Source organism: Macaca thibetana, chromosome 7 (assembly GCF_024542745.1).
Source record: "Macaca thibetana thibetana isolate TM-01 chromosome 7, ASM2454274v1, whole genome shotgun sequence".
Taxonomy (NCBI): domain Eukaryota; kingdom Metazoa; phylum Chordata; class Mammalia; order Primates; family Cercopithecidae; genus Macaca; species Macaca thibetana.
In genome coordinates, this window is record NC_065584.1 from 164,942,239 (window position 1) to 164,962,907 (window position 20,669).

At 41.6% G+C, this 20,669-nt stretch overlaps 2 protein-coding genes across 2 annotated transcripts in view; both read right to left on the reverse strand.

Moving 5' to 3' along the window:
- MTHFS (methenyltetrahydrofolate synthetase) overlaps positions 1–20,669 on the reverse strand; it is a 599,465-nt gene that overhangs the window by 104,000 nt on the left and 474,796 nt on the right. The window lies entirely within an intron of this gene.
- On the reverse strand, positions 3,550–13,045 carry BCL2A1 (BCL2 related protein A1). Its single transcript, XM_050800032.1, has 2 exons — positions 12,304–13,045; positions 3,550–3,831 (listed from the first exon to the last, which is right to left on the reverse strand). Exons 1-2 carry the CDS (start codon positions 12,721–12,723, stop codon positions 3,724–3,726), a joined length of 528 nt encoding a protein of 175 aa, XP_050655989.1. The 5' UTR covers positions 12,724–13,045; the 3' UTR covers positions 3,550–3,723.

Consider the following 20,669-nt stretch of genomic DNA (forward strand, 5'->3'; position numbering starts at 1 on the left):
ACATCTGTGGCAGAAGGTCCTGAAAACAGCCCAGCAAAGCTGCAGAAGAGACAGACCCCCGAGGAGGACACAACTGAAATGAAGTAGGACAATCATAGTAGAGACCAAACCACGTAGGGAGGGCCTGGTAGAATGTCAGCAAGGCTCTAATTTACAATGACAAAGTTCTTTTAAATGACAAGGCAAACAAAATAATGGTGCTTCAGGACTTTATTCATGGCATTAATAACTTTCCAGTTTAAATTAGTAGTTGGAGTGATTTTTATTTCTTTCATTTTGTATGTTTTCTTATTGTTTACATTGCTTCTGATAAGTGTTTATCATTTTTCACAAAACCACTTTTTTCTTTTCTTTTTTTTTTTTTTTTTTTTTTTTTTTTTTGAGATGGAGTCTTGCTCTGACACCAGGCTGGAATGCAGGGGCACAGTCTCAGCTCACTGAAACCTCCGACTCCCGGGTTCAACCAATTCTCCTGCCTCAGCCTCCGTCTTAGTTGGGACTACAGGTGTCCGCCACCACACCTGGCTAATTTTTGTATTTTTAGTAGAGAGGGTTTCACCATGTTGGCCAGGATGGTCTTGATCTCCTAACCTTGTGATCTGCCCGCCTCGGCCTCCCAAAGTGTTGAGATTACAGGAGTGAGCCACCATGCCTGGCCCAAAACACTTTTTTCTAAGTCAACTTCATTGAGATATTATTTATCTACAATAAAATGCACCAGTTTTAAGTGTACATCTCTATGAGTTTTGTAACTACTACCACAATCAAGATGAAGAATATTTGTATCACCCCAGGCAAACTTCTTTCTCAGTCAGTACTCACATCCCAGCCCCAGGCAACAACTGACCTGCTTTCTGACACTACATGTTGGCCTTTTTTGAGTTTCACGTAAAGGAGATAATACACTATGTACTCTCCTGACTGGCTTTTTTCACTCGATATGTTTTTGAGATTTATCTATTCTGTTGCATGTACCAGTAGTTCATTCCTTTTTATTGGTGAGTGACATTCTGTCTTATGGATATTCCAAAATGTGCTTATTTACTCCCCTGTTGATGAACATTTGGGTTCCAGTTTGGGCTATTATCAATAAAGCTATGAATAATATCAGTATATGTTTTTATTTCTTTGGGGTAAATATCTAGGAGAGGAATTTCTGGGTCCTACAGTAAGGTATGTTTAACTTTATAAGAAATTTCCAAGCTGTTTTCCAAAGTAGTAGTGCAATTTTACATTATCATCAGTAGTGTGTAAGACTTCCAGTTGCTCCACATTTTCCCAAAAGCTTGGCATTGTCTATGCTTTTCATTTTAGCTGTTCTGGAGAATGTGTAGTGGTCTCTTGCTGTGGTTTTAAATGCATTTCTCTGATAACTAATGGTGCTGAACATCTTTTCCATGTCTACTGGCCATTTGTGTATCTGCTTTTGTGAAGTGCCTGTTCAAATCTTTTACCCGTGCTTAGTATTAGGTTGATGATGGTCTTGTTACAGAATTGTAAGAGTGTCACATATCACAAGTCCTTTATCAGATATTAGCGTAGTACAGATTGTCTTCCATTATGTGGTGTGCCTTTTTGAGAGCTTTTTTGTAATAGCTTTATTGAAGTCTAATTCAAATACCTTCTGTTTGAGTTCTTGAAGTATCTTCTTAAGAGTAAAAATTAAACATTTTTTAATTTTCAAATTATCAATATTTTCTTTTCTGGCTCAAGCTTTGTGTGTTCTGCCTAAGAAGTCTGCCTACACCAAAGTTGTAAAGATTTTCTCTTACATTTTCTTCTAGACGTTGTATAGTTTTCACATAAATTTAGGTCTGTGATCTGTTTTCATTTAATTTTTCTGTGCCACGTGAAGAGTTGAGGTTTATAAAAACCGTTTTTGTTTGTTTGTTTTTTGAGACGGAGTTTCGCTTTTGCCACCCAGCCTGGAGTGCAATGGTGCAATCTCGGCTCACTGCAGCCTCTGCCTCCCAGATTCAAGCGATTCTCGTGCCTCGGCCTCCAGAGTAGCTGGGATTACAGGTGTCCCCAACCACGGCACGGCTAATTTTTGTATTTTTAGTAGAGACGGGGTTTCACCATGTTGGCCAGGCTGGTCTCGAACTCCTGAACTCAGGTGATCCACCCACCTCGGCCTCCCAAAGTGCTGGGATTACAGGCGTGAGAAGTGCTGGTATTACAGGCCTGAGCCACCACGCCGGCCATAAAAACCTTTTTTAAAATTAAATTAATAAAACACACAGCAAGGCACAGTTTAAAAGACCGGGTCACAGACCAAATCAGAAATAGTCACTGATTCCCCAGTGTCACATTGCTAAAGAAGTAACTGCAGGCCGGGCGCGGTGGCTCAAGCCTGTAATCCCAGCACTTTGGGAGGCCGAGACGGGCGGATCACGAGGTCAGGAGATCGAGACCATCCTGGCTAACACAGTGAAACCCCGTCTCTACTAAAAATACAAAAACTTAGCCGGGCGAGGTGGCAGGCGCCTGTAGTCCCAGCTACTCGGGAGGCTGAGGCAGGAGAATGGCGTAAACCCGGGAGGCGGAGCTTGCAGTGAGCTGAGATCCGGCCACTGCACTCCAGACTGGGTGACAGAGCGAGACTCCGTCTCAAAAAAAAAAAAAAAAGAAGTAACTGCAGTGGGGCCGGGCACAGCGGCTCACACCTGTAGTCCCAGCACTTTGGGAGGCCAAAGTGGGCAGATCACGAAGTCAAGAGATCAAGACCATCCTGGCTAACACGGTGAAACCCCGTCTCTACTAAAAATACAAAAAATTAGCCAGGCTTGGTGGCAGGTGCCTGTAGTCCCAGTTACTCGGGAGGCTGAAGCAGGAGAATGGCTAGAACCCGGAGGCGGAGCTTGCAGTGAGCCGAGATGGGACCACTGCACTCCAGCCTGGGCGACAGAGCAAGACTCACCTCGAAAAAGAAAAAAAAAAAAAAAAAAAAGGAAGGGAAGACCAGGAAGGTCTAGAACAAGGTATAGCTTCCATATTGCAATCAGATTTGCTGACCTAAAAATTAGAACACAAGGTCTAACAAACTACATAATTTTCTAATCCGTTCATTTTTAAAAAAAAAAAAAACAAAAAAAATTTTTTTAACACTAGCTCCACATTGAATCATTTACCTAATTTTCTTTGGTCACAATATCCCCGAGTATCTTGCATATCGGGTTGCCATATCCATCAACCCCAAATGGCAAGCCAGAGAGAGAAGGCTGGGGAGGAGGCATCAGTGGAAACTCTAAGCAGCCAGGGGCACTGGAAACTGCAGACAGCATGGGAAAGAAGGAAGGAAGGAAGAAGAGGGAAGCCGACCTGAGTCTGCTTCTAGCCTGAGTCTGCTTCTCAGTCTAGTCTGCAGTCTAGCCTAGTGACATGGAGGACTTCTGGGTAATGGGCACCCCTGAAAGAGTCTACCGAGGGGCAGAAAACACACCACCTTCCTGGTTGTCATCCCATAATCCATTGCCTGTCTCCTGTGTTGAGCTTTACCCTTCGGCTGAATTTCCAGGCAGACCCAAGAAATTAAGACAAAATGGCACATAGAGAAAAATACATACAATTTATTCATTAAATGGGGAAAAATTTCCATAACTATGGAAAGTCAGGTTACATCATCACAGCTGTTTGTTTAAAACTAGAAGTATGTGTTGGCAATCGTTTTGATGAGAGTTAAGAAAATTAGGCCGGTTTCACAATATGGAGTGTCCTTTCTGGTCAACAGTATTGCTTCAGGAGAGATAGCATTTCACAGATCTTTCCTGTAACTTCTAGAAAAGTCATCCAGCCAGATTTAGGTTCAAACTTCTTTACAAAGCCATTTTCCTATGAGAGAATAAATTTAACATTTTAAAAATCATTGTAGATTAAGTATGCTGTAATAAAAAGCAAAAATATTTTCATTTAAATAGTGCAAATAGTTAATCTTCTACTCCTTCTACCCCTCTTAAGCAGCATCATCTAACAGAAATACAGTGTGACCTACATCTGTAATTTTAATTTTTTTGTAGCCATACTTTAAAAAGTAAAAAAATAGGTAAAACTAACTTTTAAGATACATTTAGTGTTATTTTAATATGTAATCAGTATAAAATCATTAATGAGATATTCTTTTCTCATAACAAATCTTCAAAATCCAATGAGTATTTAGTACTTACGGCATATCTTAGTTCAGACTAGCCACATTTCACTACCATAGTGGACAGCAAGCACAGCTCTAGAGGATAGAAAGCCTATTTTTTTTTCTTGTTCTTGTTCAATTGTCCAACATTTATTTCAATGCGCTTATATTTGTAATATGAATTCTATTATACTGTAAACTGCATTGTATTGAAAATCATGAGAACTCACAGTAAATCCAAATTAAACCAATACCTTTGAAGCTATGAAAAGGTTGATGGTTTCTTTCATAATCTACTCTCTTTGTGATCAGACATAGTTTTAAAAATATACAGTAACCCAACTAACTGGACATTTTATTTAGTTAATTTACAGTCCGTAATCAAAGAATGCTCACTGAAAATTACCTCTGAGATAATCTAGCCTGAAGCCCTCCCTTATTTTAACAAATGAGAAAATCGAGGCCCAGGAAAAAAATAGGTTATCTAAGATTAGCCAACACCTTGGTGCCTGAACCTGGATTAGAATGCAAACACTCTACTTCTTTCCACTCCATACATTTTCAAACAAGTGCCAAAAGAATTAGAAAATTGGTAAAATAATGTTTCCAAATGATCATCTGGCAAACATTCACATCTCCATCTTACAGGTTTCAGAACCTGGGGTTACAAATACCTGCAAGTAACTCAGAGCCTAGCGTAACTAATATTGAAACAGAAACCAAGCATAACTCTTTGATAGTTGGGAGAGATTCGAGAGCTCTGTGGTGCCTTGGAATCATTTTATGAGCATCATTGGCAGAGCGGATGAATATCACCAGCCAGGGGGATTTCCCATTTGAAAGATTTCCTAAGAAAGCCATTTTCTGCCTACGTGTTAAGTGTGCATCGTGCTGTGAGACATGCTGTCATACCTTGATAGAGGAAGGAAACTGTCCCTCTCTCTTCCTCTTTCCCTCCTGCCAGTACATACTCATAGTTTCCCATACACTCTCAAGAGGTATCCACTTCATTACTCTCCTTCCTAGAATTTTCATAAACCCCATGTTTCGCAAGTATAATGAGGCCCTCTGAAATGATTTTTTTTTTTTTTTTTGAGATGGAGTCTGGCTCTGTTGCCCAGCCTGGAGTGCAGTGGTGCGATCTCGGCATACCTCAGTCTCCGCCTCCTGGGTTCAAGCAATTCTCCTGCCTCAGCCTCCTGAATAGCTGGGACTACAGACGCATGCCCCCATGCCTGGTTAATTTTTGTATTTTTAGTAGAGATGGGGTTTCACTATGTTGACCAGGCTGGTCTCAAACTCCTGACCTCATGATCCAGTCACCTCAGCCTCACAAAGTGCTGGATTACAGGTGTGAGCCATTGTGCACAGCATGATTTTTATTATTATGACAATGATCATTGTCTATTATCATTGAGCAGTCATAACATATCATCTTATATACATCAATGTCTAAAGAAGGACAGTGAACAAAGAAAAAACTAATGAATTCAACCAGATGAAGATTAAAATTTATTTATTATTATTATTTTTTGAGTCAAAGTCTTGTTCTGCCACCCAGGCTGGAGTGCAGTGGTGCGATCTCGGCTCGTTGCAACCTCTGCCTCCTGGGTTCAAGCGATTCTTCTGCCTTAGCCTCCCAAGTAGCTGGGACTACAGGCACATGCCACCACGCCCAGCTAATTTTTGTATTTTTAGTAGAAACCAGGTTTCACCATGTTGGCCAGGGTGGTCTTGATCTCTTGACCTCGTGATCCACCCACCTCAGCCCCTAAAGTGCTGGGATTATAGGCGTGAGCCACTGTGCCCGGCCTAAAATTTTTTTTAACTATGAAAAATTAAAATTAAAAGAACAATAGACTAGGAAAATATTTACATATAGCATGAAAGAGTTCATTCAAATGTAACGGAAAATCCTCAGGCCCTTAATAGTCTAAAAGGGAAAGACCATTAAAGAGAGAAATATAAATCATTAACAAGTGTATGGTAAAAACACTAATAGCAGTTAAAGAAATGTACTTTCAACACAGTCTTATTGTTTTTTAGACCTATTAAATTCGCTTTGTTACTTTATGCCTATCAAACCCTCAAAATTATTAATAGTACCACCCACGTTGTTAAGTTTGTTGTGACATTGTTCCATTGACATGCTTTTGGAAAGAAAATATGTTTTCCAATATGCTAGAGTATTGTAATTATATACATATCTTACGAACCAGTCGTTCCATTGTTAGAAATTTATCATGAGGCAGTCTTCTAAAATATTGGAGGGTAGGGGGTACCAGAAAAGCATACCCATGCTTCAGTACTGAAGCATTATATCTAAAAGGGGAAAACTCAAAAAAAACAAACTGTCTAACAATTGGAAATTGGTTAAGTAAATTATGATATGACAAATTAACAGAATATTCTGTAGATATTAGAAATTAATACCTAATGTTAACATGGAATATGTGAGACAGTGTTGAAAATATTTATAATATGTCACACGAAAAAACTCTTGTATGCCCTAATTACAGTTGCATACAGTGTCTGCATGTGGATATGTTACGGTGATGGGAGTGACTTTTCTTCCTTTCAAAAATGTTATTTTCAGACATATTTTCTTTAATGATGCTATTTGTATCTTAAAACCATTATGCAAAGATAAATATACAAATAAGGATTCAGTATCTTATCAGTAATGTAGTAGTAATTAAGAATTGTTTCAGCCTTATTATTTCTGGAAATGGTGATAGTTTGTTAAATTCAGCTACTTTGGTTACAAGACAACCAAAGCATAAAATAATATGCTGTATCAATAGTCCAAAGAAAATCAGAACTTCAGAATTTTTAGAGATAGAGGCAGCCGGGTGCAGTGGCTCAAGCCTGTAATCCTAGCACTTTGGGAGGCTGAGATGCGAGGATGGCTTGAGCCCTGGAGGTTGAGGCTGGAGTGAGCCAAGATCGCGCCACTGCACTCCAGCCTGGGTGACAGAGCAAGACCCTGTTGCAAAAAAAAAAAAAAAGATACAGACAAATACCATTATGTTGTTCCCACTTCTCTAAATATTATTTATTCATTTATTCATTCAGGAAATATTCACTGAGCATTGGCCACATGCCAGTAGCAGTTAAAGTGCTGGAAACACAGTGGTGAAGAAAGCATACAGGATCCCTGTTCTCACTAAGCTTATATTCTCATGGCAGACACAGACAATAAACAGAGAAGCAAACAAATATGCAATGGGATATCCAGTCATGAAAACTATTATGAAGGCAATCAAGTTGGGCAGGGAGACAGAGAGTGGCAGTAGTACTTTCTCAGTTGGGGTGATCAAGGAAGACTTCTCTGAGGAGGCAACCTTGGAACAGAGGCCTGAGCAAAGGGAAGAAGTAAGGATAACAAAGAAAAGAGAAACCTCTTGGCCTAATGGTATGACCCAAGCTTTAAAATGGTGGTTACTGGGAAAGCACCAACTCTGACTGTACATCCTACTTTCAGAAAGGCAAAGAATAACCTATCTAAACTTCCTGGAATTTCCCACGTAACCCTCATAGTTGCATAGTATTTGACAGCTTGGAAAGCACTGTTTTACAAAAAGTGTTTTATAATTGTTTAGCTTTCCTTTAAAGGTAGGTAGGATTGTTTTCATTAAATATTATATATAATAAATTATCATATGTCATATCATATTATGATATACATTATATAAGGAATCTGAGTCTCAGAGTACCTCAGTAACTTACCCAAGGTTATACCTCTAGTGAGGGAGAAAACCAGAGTTCAAATCTCCAGTTTCAGTGTTGCTTCACTGAATCATTCCATCAGCAAATATTTGTTGTTACCTTCTATGCAATAGGCCCTATTCTAGGCATGAGGTACACAGTGATGCATTAAGTAGACATGATTTCTCCCACGTGGAGCTCAGTGCCAAGCATTCTTTCTACTCCCCCGGCATACGCAGAGGAGAATGCTTCATTGAAGGCAGAGGAAGTAAGAAGAGCCACCTGGTTCAAAAGGAAGGGTGATCCCAAGGGAAGAGACATGAGTTTCATCTCAGGATCATTCTAATGGTTTTTAAGAACCATCCTTTCCTCATGAATGCTGAAGGCAGCCAAATGGCACTAGCTCTCCTCTCAGATCTTGTGAGAGCACATCCTTTCTCAGCACTTCAAATTAGGAGAGGGGACAGGAGGAAATCATGGTAAATGTGGAAGAGGAGAAAAAGAGAGATGAGAAGCCACAAAAAAAGAAGGCAGGCAGGCAGGCAGGCAGGCAGGCAGGAAAGACAACTGATAAAAAGGAGAAAGAATAACGAAAGAGATTATGAGTCCTATTACTGATAGACCAGTCTTGTTTCTTCCCATTAGAGGATCTGTTTTACATGGTAAACAACAACCGTAAACTTGTATTGAGTACTCATTTGCAGGAACTGTTTCAAAGTGCTTTGCATATATTAACTAATTTGATCCTTATACCAGTCTCAGGACATAGGTTGCAGTATTTTCCTGTTTTTATAGATGAGGAAACAAGACAGGGAAGTTAAGCAACTTGTACAATTCACACAGGTAGTAAGCACTCGAGCCCAGAAATGAAGCCAGGTCTGTCTGAACATCTTTGCTGTGCTCACATACTGCTTTTTTTTTTTTTTTTTTTTTTTTTTTTTTGAGATGGAGTCACTCTGTTGCCCAGGCTGGAGTGGCACAATCCCGGCTCACTGCAACCTCCGCCTCCCAGGTTCAAGTGATTCTCCTGCCTCAGCCTCCCAAGTAGCTGGGATTATAGATGCCCGCCACCACACCCTGCTAATTTTGTATTTTTAGTAGAGACAGGCCTTTACCATCTTAACCAGGCTGCTCTTGAACTCCTGACCTCAGGTGATCCACCCACCTCAGCCTCCCAAAAGTGCTGGGATTACAGGCATGAGCCACCGCACCTGGCACATACCACATTCTTGATTAAAAGTTTTCATAAAGTCTCTGGGCAATTTTAACATTTAATTAAATTACAGATTGTATGTTTTATGATGACTTCTTGAGTTTTTTCAGGTGGGTAGAAGTGAGAGGCTGGTGCTCACATCTTGATAAAGTTGTAAGTGCCTCCTCTACCCTTACTTTTTCTTGTGGGCCACTGACTCTACTAGCATAGGCATGTGATTGTGCCATTTCCCCTGAAATGAATCATTCAAGAGTAAATTCACTCATTTGAGCAGATTTGTCAACATCACTATGAAAAGAAGGTAACAGTTTTCCATGCCAGTTTGCACTGAATCAAAAAAGCACTGCCTATCATTGACAGAACCAATGTCTCATCTGAGGTGGGAAAGCAGCATGGAGATTGCTTTGAAATGACATCTTCAAGAGTATTTCATGTCTACAACCTGAACTATTCAGGTGCTTTTTTTAAAAAAAAAAAAAAAAAAAAAAAAAAAAAAGAGAGCTTGGAAACTTTAGAAAGGCTGAGTGTGTGCATGTGCAGGCAATGTGTGTATTTGTATCTACACTTGGGAGAGGTTCATCCGGCCACACTTATGTTTACATCTGTACCACCCTCGAAAGATGAGGGCACTACTAGAAATTCTCAGAGACAATTCCACACCTCTTGCTAACAGTGAGTTCCGGGAGCTCACAAAATTTATTGTGGAGAAGTTAAATTTTTAAGTAACATTTATTCACTGTCTGTGTGTTCCAAGTACTATGTTAAGCATTAGAAAGACAATCCAAACCCACATAGAGCCTGCAAACCAGTAGAGTATTTCTCTGCAGGCTTACCTGTGGTCCTCTGTGCTAGAGAATGTTTGCCTTCGCCTGAAATCTACAGAGTGCTGCTGAAATTTCCACCAGTCCTCAAGTATAGCCTCCTCCCACAGCCAGAAGAAAACATGATAAAACATTTCACATGCTTCGCCCAGCCTCAGTCAGGCTGAGTTAGAAAGAACTAAGTTCCAGAAAGAAGGTGACTGAGAAAGGGGAGTAGCTGCAGTAAGCTCTATCATGCAGGAAGGCCTTAAACAAAATGAAAAAGGCATCAAGTAAAAGATCAATAAATTTGATCACAACAAACTTTTAAACGTTTATAATGACCAAAGACGTTGTTAGCTTTAAAGGATAATCAGCAAACTAAAATATATCTGCCACATATATAAAAATAATTTGGCTGGGTGCGTGGCTCACACCTGTAATCCCACAACTTTGGGAGGCCAAAGTGGGAGGATCACCTGAGGTCAGGAGTTCGAGACCAGCCTGACCAACATAGTGAAACCCCATCTCTACTAAAAATACAAAATTAGCTGGGTGTGGTGGCGCACACCTGTAATCCCAGCTACTTGGGAGGCTGAGGCAGGAGAATTGCTTGAAACCAGAAGGCAGAGGTTGCAGTGAGCTGAGATCACACCATTGCACTCCAGCCTGGGCAACAAGAACGAAAACTCTGTCTCAAAAAATTTAAATAATAATAATAATAATTTGTATCCAGAATATTCAAAGAATTCCTACAAATCAATAAGAAAAAGACAAAATAAAAGGAAAATGGGCAAAGGGTATAAACCGACAATTGCCTGCATTTACAAATAATCAATTAATATATGAAAAGATGCTCAAAATGTAAAAAAAATTTAGCCTTACTAGTAATCAAGAAAATGAGAATTGAAACAAGATAAACTCTATATTTTTAGCCCAAAAAATTAAGGAAATTATGACGAATTGCAACAACCTAATGTTAGTCAGCTGGGGTAGGGGGACTGCGGGATACTCTAACAAGCTGCTGATGGGAGTGGAACTTGGTGGAGCCACTTTGGAAGGCAAGGACCTAGTAAATTAAAAAATGTACGCCACCATGACCCAGCATCTACAACCCAACATCCACCCTGGAAAACTACACACACGCACAAGGGAAGATATATGTAAAATGATATTCAATGAAGCATTGTGTGTGATAGCAAACTCGAAATAACCTAAAGAGCTATCAGCTACAAATGGCCACTCTACAGCATTTACATACAACAGAATATACACAGCATTCTTAATACTATTTTAAATAACTCTGGATAAAATAATAAGTGGCAGAATTAGTACCATGTACTATTTTTACATATACACATGTAAAAATATGTACACAAAATTTATTGTATATATAAAAAATTATGTGTATATGTAAAAAAGTATGTGTTATATGGTATAACAGATACGTTATGTAAAACATATACATAAGCATACATACACATTTTACATAACTTTTTTTACAAAAAATTTTTTACAAAGAAGTATTGTTTATTTTCTATGGATATATACAGTAGGCATGTTTTGCATGCAAAATAATTGATAACAGTGGTTACCTCTTGGGAGAGGTGAAGGCCAGGAATTAGGCGTTGGAGAGAGGATTCATGAACACTTACGTGCTTTAAAAAAATAATCATTAAGTATATTGGGATATAAAGGAAAGCATATACATCCAGCTGTGTCAGGCTTTTTACCAACATGAGTTTCAACACAGGCCCCTACACAGTCTTGGCTTTTTGAGGCACTGGATAATAAAGTGAATTTTTAGTTGAAAATTCTTGAATAAAGTTTCTTGCTGGTGATACTGTACATTATGTTTTAATCAACAAACTTTACCAGCCCAGAATTTATTATTAGTAATAATTTGTTATACATTATATATAATTTGCTATACATTAGTATATGTTACAATTTGCTATGTATTAGTAAACTGAAAAACACCAATTTGTAAGCAATGAACTTACAAAAATTTACACCTGTCTTTTGCAACCTTATAAATACCTAAAAATAACAGCATCTAATAGCAACTCTTTCTGTACTGATTGTGGAAATTTCTGTACTGTCTGTACTGTCATGACAACCCTAGCAAAAAAAGCTAAGTACTAGATTAGAGTGTGTACACAGCTGACTGTGAAGCTGAATGAGAGAGGTGCTTTGTTAGTCCCCAAACTTCACTACTGTAATTTATACTGTTAGGAATAAAAACTGGAAACACAAGTACTTTCCAACTATAAAGTTCAAGTTCAAGGATTCATCGGAAATAAGCCAGAAAGTATATTATTTTAAAAATTAAAACAAACCACCCCAGGAAACTAGTATTCTTAGGTAAGTGTTTTGTTGTTGTTTTAATTAGCAAGGAAATTCTCAATTTCTATTTCACAGTAAAGAACAATGAAGAATTTTTCCATCACACATACCCAGCCTCCGTTTTGCCTTATCCATTCTCCTGTGTTATTCATTATGAACTCAGCAACAAAATACGAAATCTCCTTATAAGTATCCACATCCGGGGCAATTCGCTGTCGTAGAAGTTTCTTGATGAGAATACCTTCAAATGCAAATATGGTTACAATTCTTCCCCAGTTAATGATGCCATCTTCAAACTCCTTTTCCATCACTTGATTGAATAGTGTTCTGGCAGTGTCTATGGATGCAACATTAACATTGTCCAAGCATGGCTTCAGATTCTTTTCCACTTCTTTTTGGACTGAGAATGCAACCTTTTGTAGCACTCTGGACGTTTTGCTTGGACCCGATCCAGGTTGTGGTATCTGCAGAACGTACTGCAAATAGTCCTGAGCTAGCCTGTAAATATATCCAAATTCACAGTCTGTCATCTTCTGCCTGGTGGAGAGCAAAGTCTTGAGCTGGCTCACCTTGAAGCTGTTGAGGCAATGTGACGAGAATGCTCCCTGAGCTTGGCTGAGTTATGACACATGATGATACGTGGAGGTTGGTGGAATTTCTGTTTGCATCACTTTATAATGGCCTTCCTCCTAGTCACTTTCGTGCGTAGGCTGTGTTTCATGTCGTGTATGAAAGAGAAAGTTTAAAATGTGAAAGAGGAAAATGTTTCAGAGAGGCCACTTCCTCATCCTGTGATTAATTCAGCTTTACAAGTCTTAAATGCAGGATGTGGAGAAATTAGAATCCTTGTAGATTGCTGGTGGGAATGCGAAAGGGCGCAACCCCTGTGAAAAGGTTGGCAGTTTCTCAAAAAGTTAAATACAGAATTATCACAAGACCCAGCAGTTCCATTCATAGGTACACAACCAACAGATCCTCAAATACTTACATACGAATGTACATGGCAGCACTATTCACAATAGCCAAGAGCTGGGCACAACTCAAATATTCATCAAGAGATGAATGGATAAATAAATTATGGAACATTATTCATTCAAAAAAAGGAATGAAGAACTGATACATACATGCTTCACCAGGAATGAACCTCAAAAACATTAGGCTAATAGAAAGAAGCCAAACAGAAAAGGTCATACATTATGTGATTCTATTTCTATGAAATATCCAGAATAGTTAAATCCATAGGAATAGAAAGCAAATTGATGGTTGCCAGGGACTGAGGAGAGGGAGGAGTAACTGCTTAATGGGTAGAAGGTTTTCTTTTGTGTGATGAAAATGTTTTGCAAGGCCGGGCCGTTGGCTCACGCCTGTAATCCTAGCACTTTGGGAGGACAGGGCAGGTGGATTGCCTGAGCTCAGGAGTTTGAGACCAGCCTGGGCAACATGGTGAATACCCGTCTCTACCAAAATACAAAAATGTAGCCGGCGGGCAGCATGTGCCTGTAGTCCCAACTACTCGGGAGGCTGAGGAAGGAGAATTGCTTGAACCCGGGAGACAGAGGTTGCAGTGAGCCAAGATCACGCCACGGCACTCCAGTCTGGGCAACAAAGCGAGACTCTGTCTCAAAAAAAAAAGAAAAGAAAATGTTTTGCAACTAGATAGAGGTGGAAGTTGCACAACACTGCGAAGGTACTAAATGCCACTGAATTGTTTACTTTAAAACGGTTTTGTGAATTTCAAATTTAAGAAAAGTCTTAAATGCCATCCACGAGGTAAACCGGAGTAAAGACAATTTGGAATGGAGACTACAGAACAGTCTGGGTGGCAGAGAACAGGGCCTCTCGAGGTGACTCTGGCAGTACTGCCCTTGATCATCTGTAATTGAGTAAGGATGATACAGAGAGGGAAGAAGAAAATGCCCTCTTTTCAGGAGATCGAGACCATCCTGGCTAACCCAGTGAAACCCCGTCTCTACTAAAAAATACAAAAAAAACTAGCCAGCTGTGGTGGCGGGCGCCTGTAGTCCCAGGTACTTGGGAGGCTAAGGCAGGAGAAGGGCGTAAACCCCGGAGGCGGAGCTTGCAGTGAGCTGAGATCCGGCCACTGCACTCCAGCCTGGGCAACAGAGTGAGACTCTGTCTCAGAAAAAAAAAAAAAAAGAAAATACCCTCTTTGGGCCAGCCACCGTGGCTCACGCCTGTAATCCCAGCACTGGGAGGCCGAGGCAGGCGAATCATGAGGTCAGGAAATCGAGACCATCCTGGCTAACACGGTGAAACCCCGTCTCTACTAAAAATACAAAAAATTAGATGGGCATGGTGGCAGGCGCCTGTACTCCCCACTTGGGAGGCTGAGGCAGGAGAATCGTTTGAACCCAGGAGGCAGAGCTTGCAGTGAGCCGAAATTGCACCACTGCACTCCAGCCTGGGCGACAGAGCGAGACTCCATCTCCAAAAAAAAAAAAAGAAAAAGAAAAAGAAAATATCTTCTTTGGTCTTCACCTTCCGCCTGCTCTAGGATTTCTGATAGAAAACAAAATTCTGCTTTAAGCCTGACTTAATTCACATTTTTAACTCAAGTAAACTATCCAATGTGTGGATTAGAAATTTCGGGACCAGAAAGAGCACTGGACTTACAGTCAGAGGGCCTGGACTCAGTCCCAGTCAAATCTCTCTTTCTTTCCTCAGTGTGTACCCTGGGTCTGTGCTTAATTTGTAAAATGAGGCAATACATGTTGACCTCAGAGGGCTGAGGTGAAGTTCAAAGGGATGACCTGTGTAAAGCCTCTATCACCATGCCTGGTAAAACGTAGGTGCCTAATCAAAGCTAGTTCCCCATTGTTCTTTTGTGGACTAATGAGGAATTTGGCCTCCCAGTCATCTCTTTACCTAGCAAGGGTATAACTTCGTAAGTGAAATGCAAATCTCATTTTATTTAGCTATGACAGCAAATCTGAGAAAAGGTTTGCAGTGGGTGGATGAAAAAGGAGACAATTCACGGTCGCTGGAGAAATTGAATTCACTTTTTTTTTCCATCCACATATGGAGTGACTTTGAGTCTTTCATCCTGTCTGTGACCAGCTGCAAATAGGAAAAAATGATTCATATAAAACTTGCGTTTCTGAACTATCACCATAGGATTAAGGAGGAAAGGAGAGGTGTTGCTTAGAATGCTCGTTAATAGAGTGGCAGCCATGAAAATGCACCTTTCAGACCTACTGCAGTGGTTTAATTGACTAAGGGCCCCAGCCTCAGTGCTTTGAATCTACCACAGCTTTGCACTGAGGCCACATATCCTATAGGCTGTTCCCAGACAATGACTGAGCAAAGCAGGAACCTTAAGACCGGTTTCTGCAAGTCAACTTCCTTTGATAGGTAACTTTGGTTCAATGACTCCCCATGGGCTTTGCTGAAACTTCCTTTGACTGCACTGTCATGGAAGACTTCCCTACCCCATCTTCCTCCTTCTCTCCTTCGCAGAGGTCAGTCCTGAATTGTAGTCTGTCTGACGGCTCTGTAGTCTCTTCTGCCTCCCTCCCTTTTTTCCCTCACAGGTATTTACCACAATCATTTACCAATTAAATCTGTTAGACATTTAATCCCCTCATGACATTTTCTTGGAGTACCCAGACTGATACAGGACCTGTAGAGCACAAAGGAGCATACAGATATGTGGTCAAGCTACTTTTCCAGGAATTCCGCTGGGAAAGTTCTCCCATGCCTCCTAGACTGTGCCCGTTGGCCCACAGGAGCACAAAGCCAAGAGCAGGCTGCTTTCCCTCCTTAAATCATCTTTGAGCATCATAAGAACCAGGGAAAGGATGGGAAGATTGAGTTTTCTCTCCCCCATTACATTCCCTTGGTGCTGAACATTTCTTCAAATATAACAGCAGCAGCCGGACGTGCTGGCTCATGCCTTTGGGAGGCCAAGGCGGGTGGATAATTTGAGGTCTGGAGTTCAAGACCATCCTGGCCAACATGGCAAAAGCCCGTCTTTACTAAAAATACAAAAATTAGTCTGGCAGTAGAGGTACATGCCTGTAATCCCAGCTACTTGGGAGGCTGAGACAGGAGAATCTCTTGAACCCAGGAAGTGGAGGTTGCGATGAGCCGAGATTGTGCCACTGCATTCCAGTCTGGGCAACAGAGTGAGATCCTGTCCCCTCAAAATAATAATAATAATAGAAGCATGTGGTTTTAAAATTGCAATCAAGCATCTTTGGCTGTGTGTAGTGGCTTATGCCTGTAATCCCAGCACTTTGGGAGGCCGAGGCAAGCGGACCACTTGAGGTCCGAAGTTTGAGACCAGTCTGGCCAACATGGTGAAACTCCATCTCTACTTATATATATAAAAAAAAAAGTACAAGGCCAGGCAAGGTGGCTCATGCCTGTAATCCCAGCACTTTGGGAGGCCAAGGCGGGTGGATCACGAGGTCAAGAGATCGAGACCATTCTGGCCAACATGGTGAAACCCCGTCTCTACTAAAAATACAAAAATTAGCTGGGCTTAGTGGCACACCCCTGCAGTCCCAGCTCCTTGGGAGGCTAAGGCAGGACAATCATTTGAACTCGGGAGGTGGAGGCTGCAGTGAACTGAGATTGCGCCACTATAGTCCATCCTGGGCAACAGAGCGAGACTCCGTCCCAAATAAAAAGAAAAAATTAAAAATAATAATAATTAGCTAGGCATTTCATTTATTCAACAAAGATCAACTACCTTCCTTCACTGGGTCCTGGCTTGGGCAATGGGTGGAGACAGAAAAAAGATAGACCCTTGTTTTTGTTTTTTTGAGATAGAGTTTTGCTCTTGTTGCCCAGGCTGGAGTGCAATGGCACAATCTAGGCTCATGGCAATCTCTGTCTCCCAGGTTCAAGTGATCTGCCCGCCTCAGCCTCCCAAAGTGCTGGGATTACAGGCAAGAGCCACCACGCCCAGCCTAGGGCTTTATATTTCTAATCTTCTGTATACAAAAAGGAGTTGCTTTAAAAATTCTTACATATTGTGGGCCAGGCGCAGTGGCTTACACCTGGCAATCCCAGCACTTTGGGAAGCCGAGGCAGGCGAATCACCTGAGGTGAGGAGTTTGAGACCAGCCTGACCAACATGGTGAAACCCCGTCTCTACTAAAACTACAAAAGTTAGCCAGGCATGGTGGTGGGTTACTGTAATCCCAGCTAGTCAGGAGGCTGAGGAGGAAGAATCGCTTGAACCCAAAGGTGGAGGTTGCAGTAAGCCAAGATTATACCACTACATTCCAGCCTGTGCGACAAGAGTGAAACCCCATTTCAAAAAAATAAATAAATAAAAATAAAAAAGTCTTACATATCATGGCCTGCTTTAATTTCTTTTGGGGAGTTTCCAAATTATCACTTTTCAAGGATAGGTGGGAGAGAGAAAGACAAAGTTCTTTCCAAAAAAAGGAAAATTCTTTCTTTCTTTTATATGAAATGCAAAAGGACTGGTGTGGGGTGGAATGGAGGGAAGTGTGGGTCAGAGGCAAGTAGCTGACCATGGGCCAAGTGTGAAGACATGGGGGCTATATTTCCGCAGTGCCACTGCACTCCGAGTCTGCATTCACCAGGGTCTAGTGTACAGGTTCATAAAGACCAGCTCATGGTTCCCCATCCTCTGAGCTGCTCTGTCAATGCATGGAATTTTGTATGAAATTAGGGGTCCACCCCAAGTACATTCTGAATGAGTCAATCAGAAGGCATATTGTCTGGAAACCGTATGTGTATCCAGTTATCCCATAAACATACACTAAACTGCTACTATGCAACAGGGACCATGTTAGGCGCTGAAGATAAAAATTCTTGCCTTCAAAGGATTTTCAGTCTAGAAGAACCTATGCCATATTATAGGCAAAGGAAATGCATAAGGGAATAATTAAAGTAGGTCACTGCAGTGGCCCCAAATGCAGAGACCCTCCCTGGAACCCTTGCTCAGGCCCTGGAGCCAGGTTTGCAGCCTCACAACTGGGAGGTTCTGGAAAATGCACATGTGTAACACTCTTCTATTATAGGTGGAAAGGGCAGCCAGTTGGGGAGAAGGTGATGATGGAAGATAATTGGTGAAACCTGTTCACACTTAACAAGTACCTAGCCGGGAGCGGTGGCTCACGCCTGTAATCCCAGCATTTTGGGAGGCTAAGGCGGGTGAATCACAAGGTCAGGAGATCAAGACCATCCTGGCCAACATGGTGAAACCCCCATCTCTACTAAAAATGCAAAAATTAGCCGGGCATGGTGGTGGGTGCCTGTAGTCCCAGCTACTCGGGAGGCTGAGGGAGGAGAATCACTTGAACCCAGGAGGCGGAGCTTGCAGTAAGCTGAGTTCATGCCACTGCACTCCAGCCTGGATGACAAGAGCAAGACTCCATCTCAAAAAACAAACAAACAAGAAATAATAATTATTATAATAATAAGTACCTATGGCCCGACCAAGGTTCTCTCTGTGCTTATTTTGTCCAGAAGTTCTTACCGAAGAAGCGTGAAGTCCTGGCTAGGACTGAGGAAACTACTTGTGTTTGTCATGAGAATAACAAGAAGAAGAATATGAACCATCTTAGTAATTAACGATTTCTTCTATTTGTAAGGTGCTTTGGACTTCATTCTTGTGATTCTTATATACAAATATGTGAACTACAACCTCATGAATATTCATTGTGCCTACATAAATTGCCACATTTATATACATATGTTCCAGTTATACATTGCTTTGGTAACAAACTAAGTTCTCAGAACTTAGTGGCTTAAAACAGTAATAATTTATTTTGCTCATTAACCTGAACTTTGGGCGGGACTCATTAGGAATTATTGGTCTCTGCTCCAGAATGTCTGGGGTTTAGCAGGAATGATTCAAACAGCTGGGGCTTGGCTCTCCTCTGACCAGGGAATAGAAGCCATGGGCTGACACCCTAGCCAGGTAAGTCTTGATGGGGAATAAGAGGGAAGAACCCTGGAGCCACCCTGGCTGATGAGTGGCCAGAGGAATGCAAGCTACAAGACAAGGTTTGTAACCTCAGAAAGAACTCCTGAGGTCAACTTCTCCTTTCTCCAAAGTTGGCTGGGCTTTTGGCTGCTTCAGAGGAGGTGACTCAGGGAAACTCCCACCCCTACTGTGCTCTTTAGCTTCTCGAAGCTTATCATGGCTACTTCCCTATTCCAAGGCCCCGACCAGAGCAAATTATCTGTAGGGGAGAACGATCTTCAATAGTGACACAATTGTAACACAAAGGGGAGCGGGAAAATATGCACGAGAAGCCACCTGCATGTCCTCTAGTCGTCCCCCTTGGTCCCATGGGGCCAAGTCTTGATGGTCAGAGAACACAATGAGGGAAAGTCCCCTAGCCCATCAAGAAAAGCCAGAGGCCCAGTGTGACAAGGCTTCATTCAGTGGGAGCTTGGTTTCTATCTGGGGAGATGAATTTCCAGGAAATCCTACAAGCACAGGATCCATGTCAGCAGGATTTCCCCCCCAATTTTCCTGCTATCTTTGGGAACAAGGCTTAAGAGGGTACTGGAAAGAGTGACTAGTTGTGAACCAAGGGAGCTGAGAGGCAGGGAGGGAAGGAAAGAAGTTTCATGAAGCCTGCCTAGTGGGGCAGAATGTTTTGACTGAGGTTGTGGAGAACTCAAAGGAGATGGAGGAGGAAAGAGTTGGGGAAAGGAAGCAAGAGGGGAGTTAGAGTTATGGATGGTCTATATAAGATGGAGTACCTGAGTGCAACTGTCATCACGTCACTAATTTGTCCTTCCTCATCCCCTCCGGCACACCTGTGCGTGCAGGTGTGTGATCAGCGCAGCCTTGCCTTACCCTCCGGGAATCTGACTTTACTGTCCACTGGCCCTTCCAGTAATCAGCTCAGGATCCTCCAGAGGATTCCCACTGCCCATGAAGAGGAGCTCAGATTCCTAAAAGACTCTTCATGCTCTGACTCAGCGTCCCCAGTCAACCCAATCTTACCCCACTCCGGTCCCCTGCCAGTGCCTGCCCTAATACCGATAGGCACTTACTTCCCTGGCACCAGCAATGTGTTCTTACTGTTGTTTCTAACTGAAATGGCTCTTCTCTTTCATTCTCGTGTCTTTAAATCTTCTCCATCTCCAAGGCCCAGTCAAATAAAGCCTTCTTTGTTTACCCTGGCCAAAAAAAAACCTCTTAGTCTGTGCCCCCAAGGAATTTGTGCCTGTGTAATAGCAGGTCTCATGGTGTATCTTATACTGCAGCCATTGTGCTGTTTTATACCCTTTGCTGGACTCCAGACTGGCAGTTCTCCCAGGAAGAGGGCTGTCTTACTTCTCTTTGATTCCCTTAGAAGGCATAGTGACTGGACTGCCATATGCTAAGCACATGAGAAACGCTGACTGGATTCTATTATTATCATTGCCGGTAATGTTGAGTATTCTACAAATGGCCTGTTTCATAATCAGGGTGATACTGTAGCTGAAGCTAAATTAGTATTTCTGTTCATTTTTA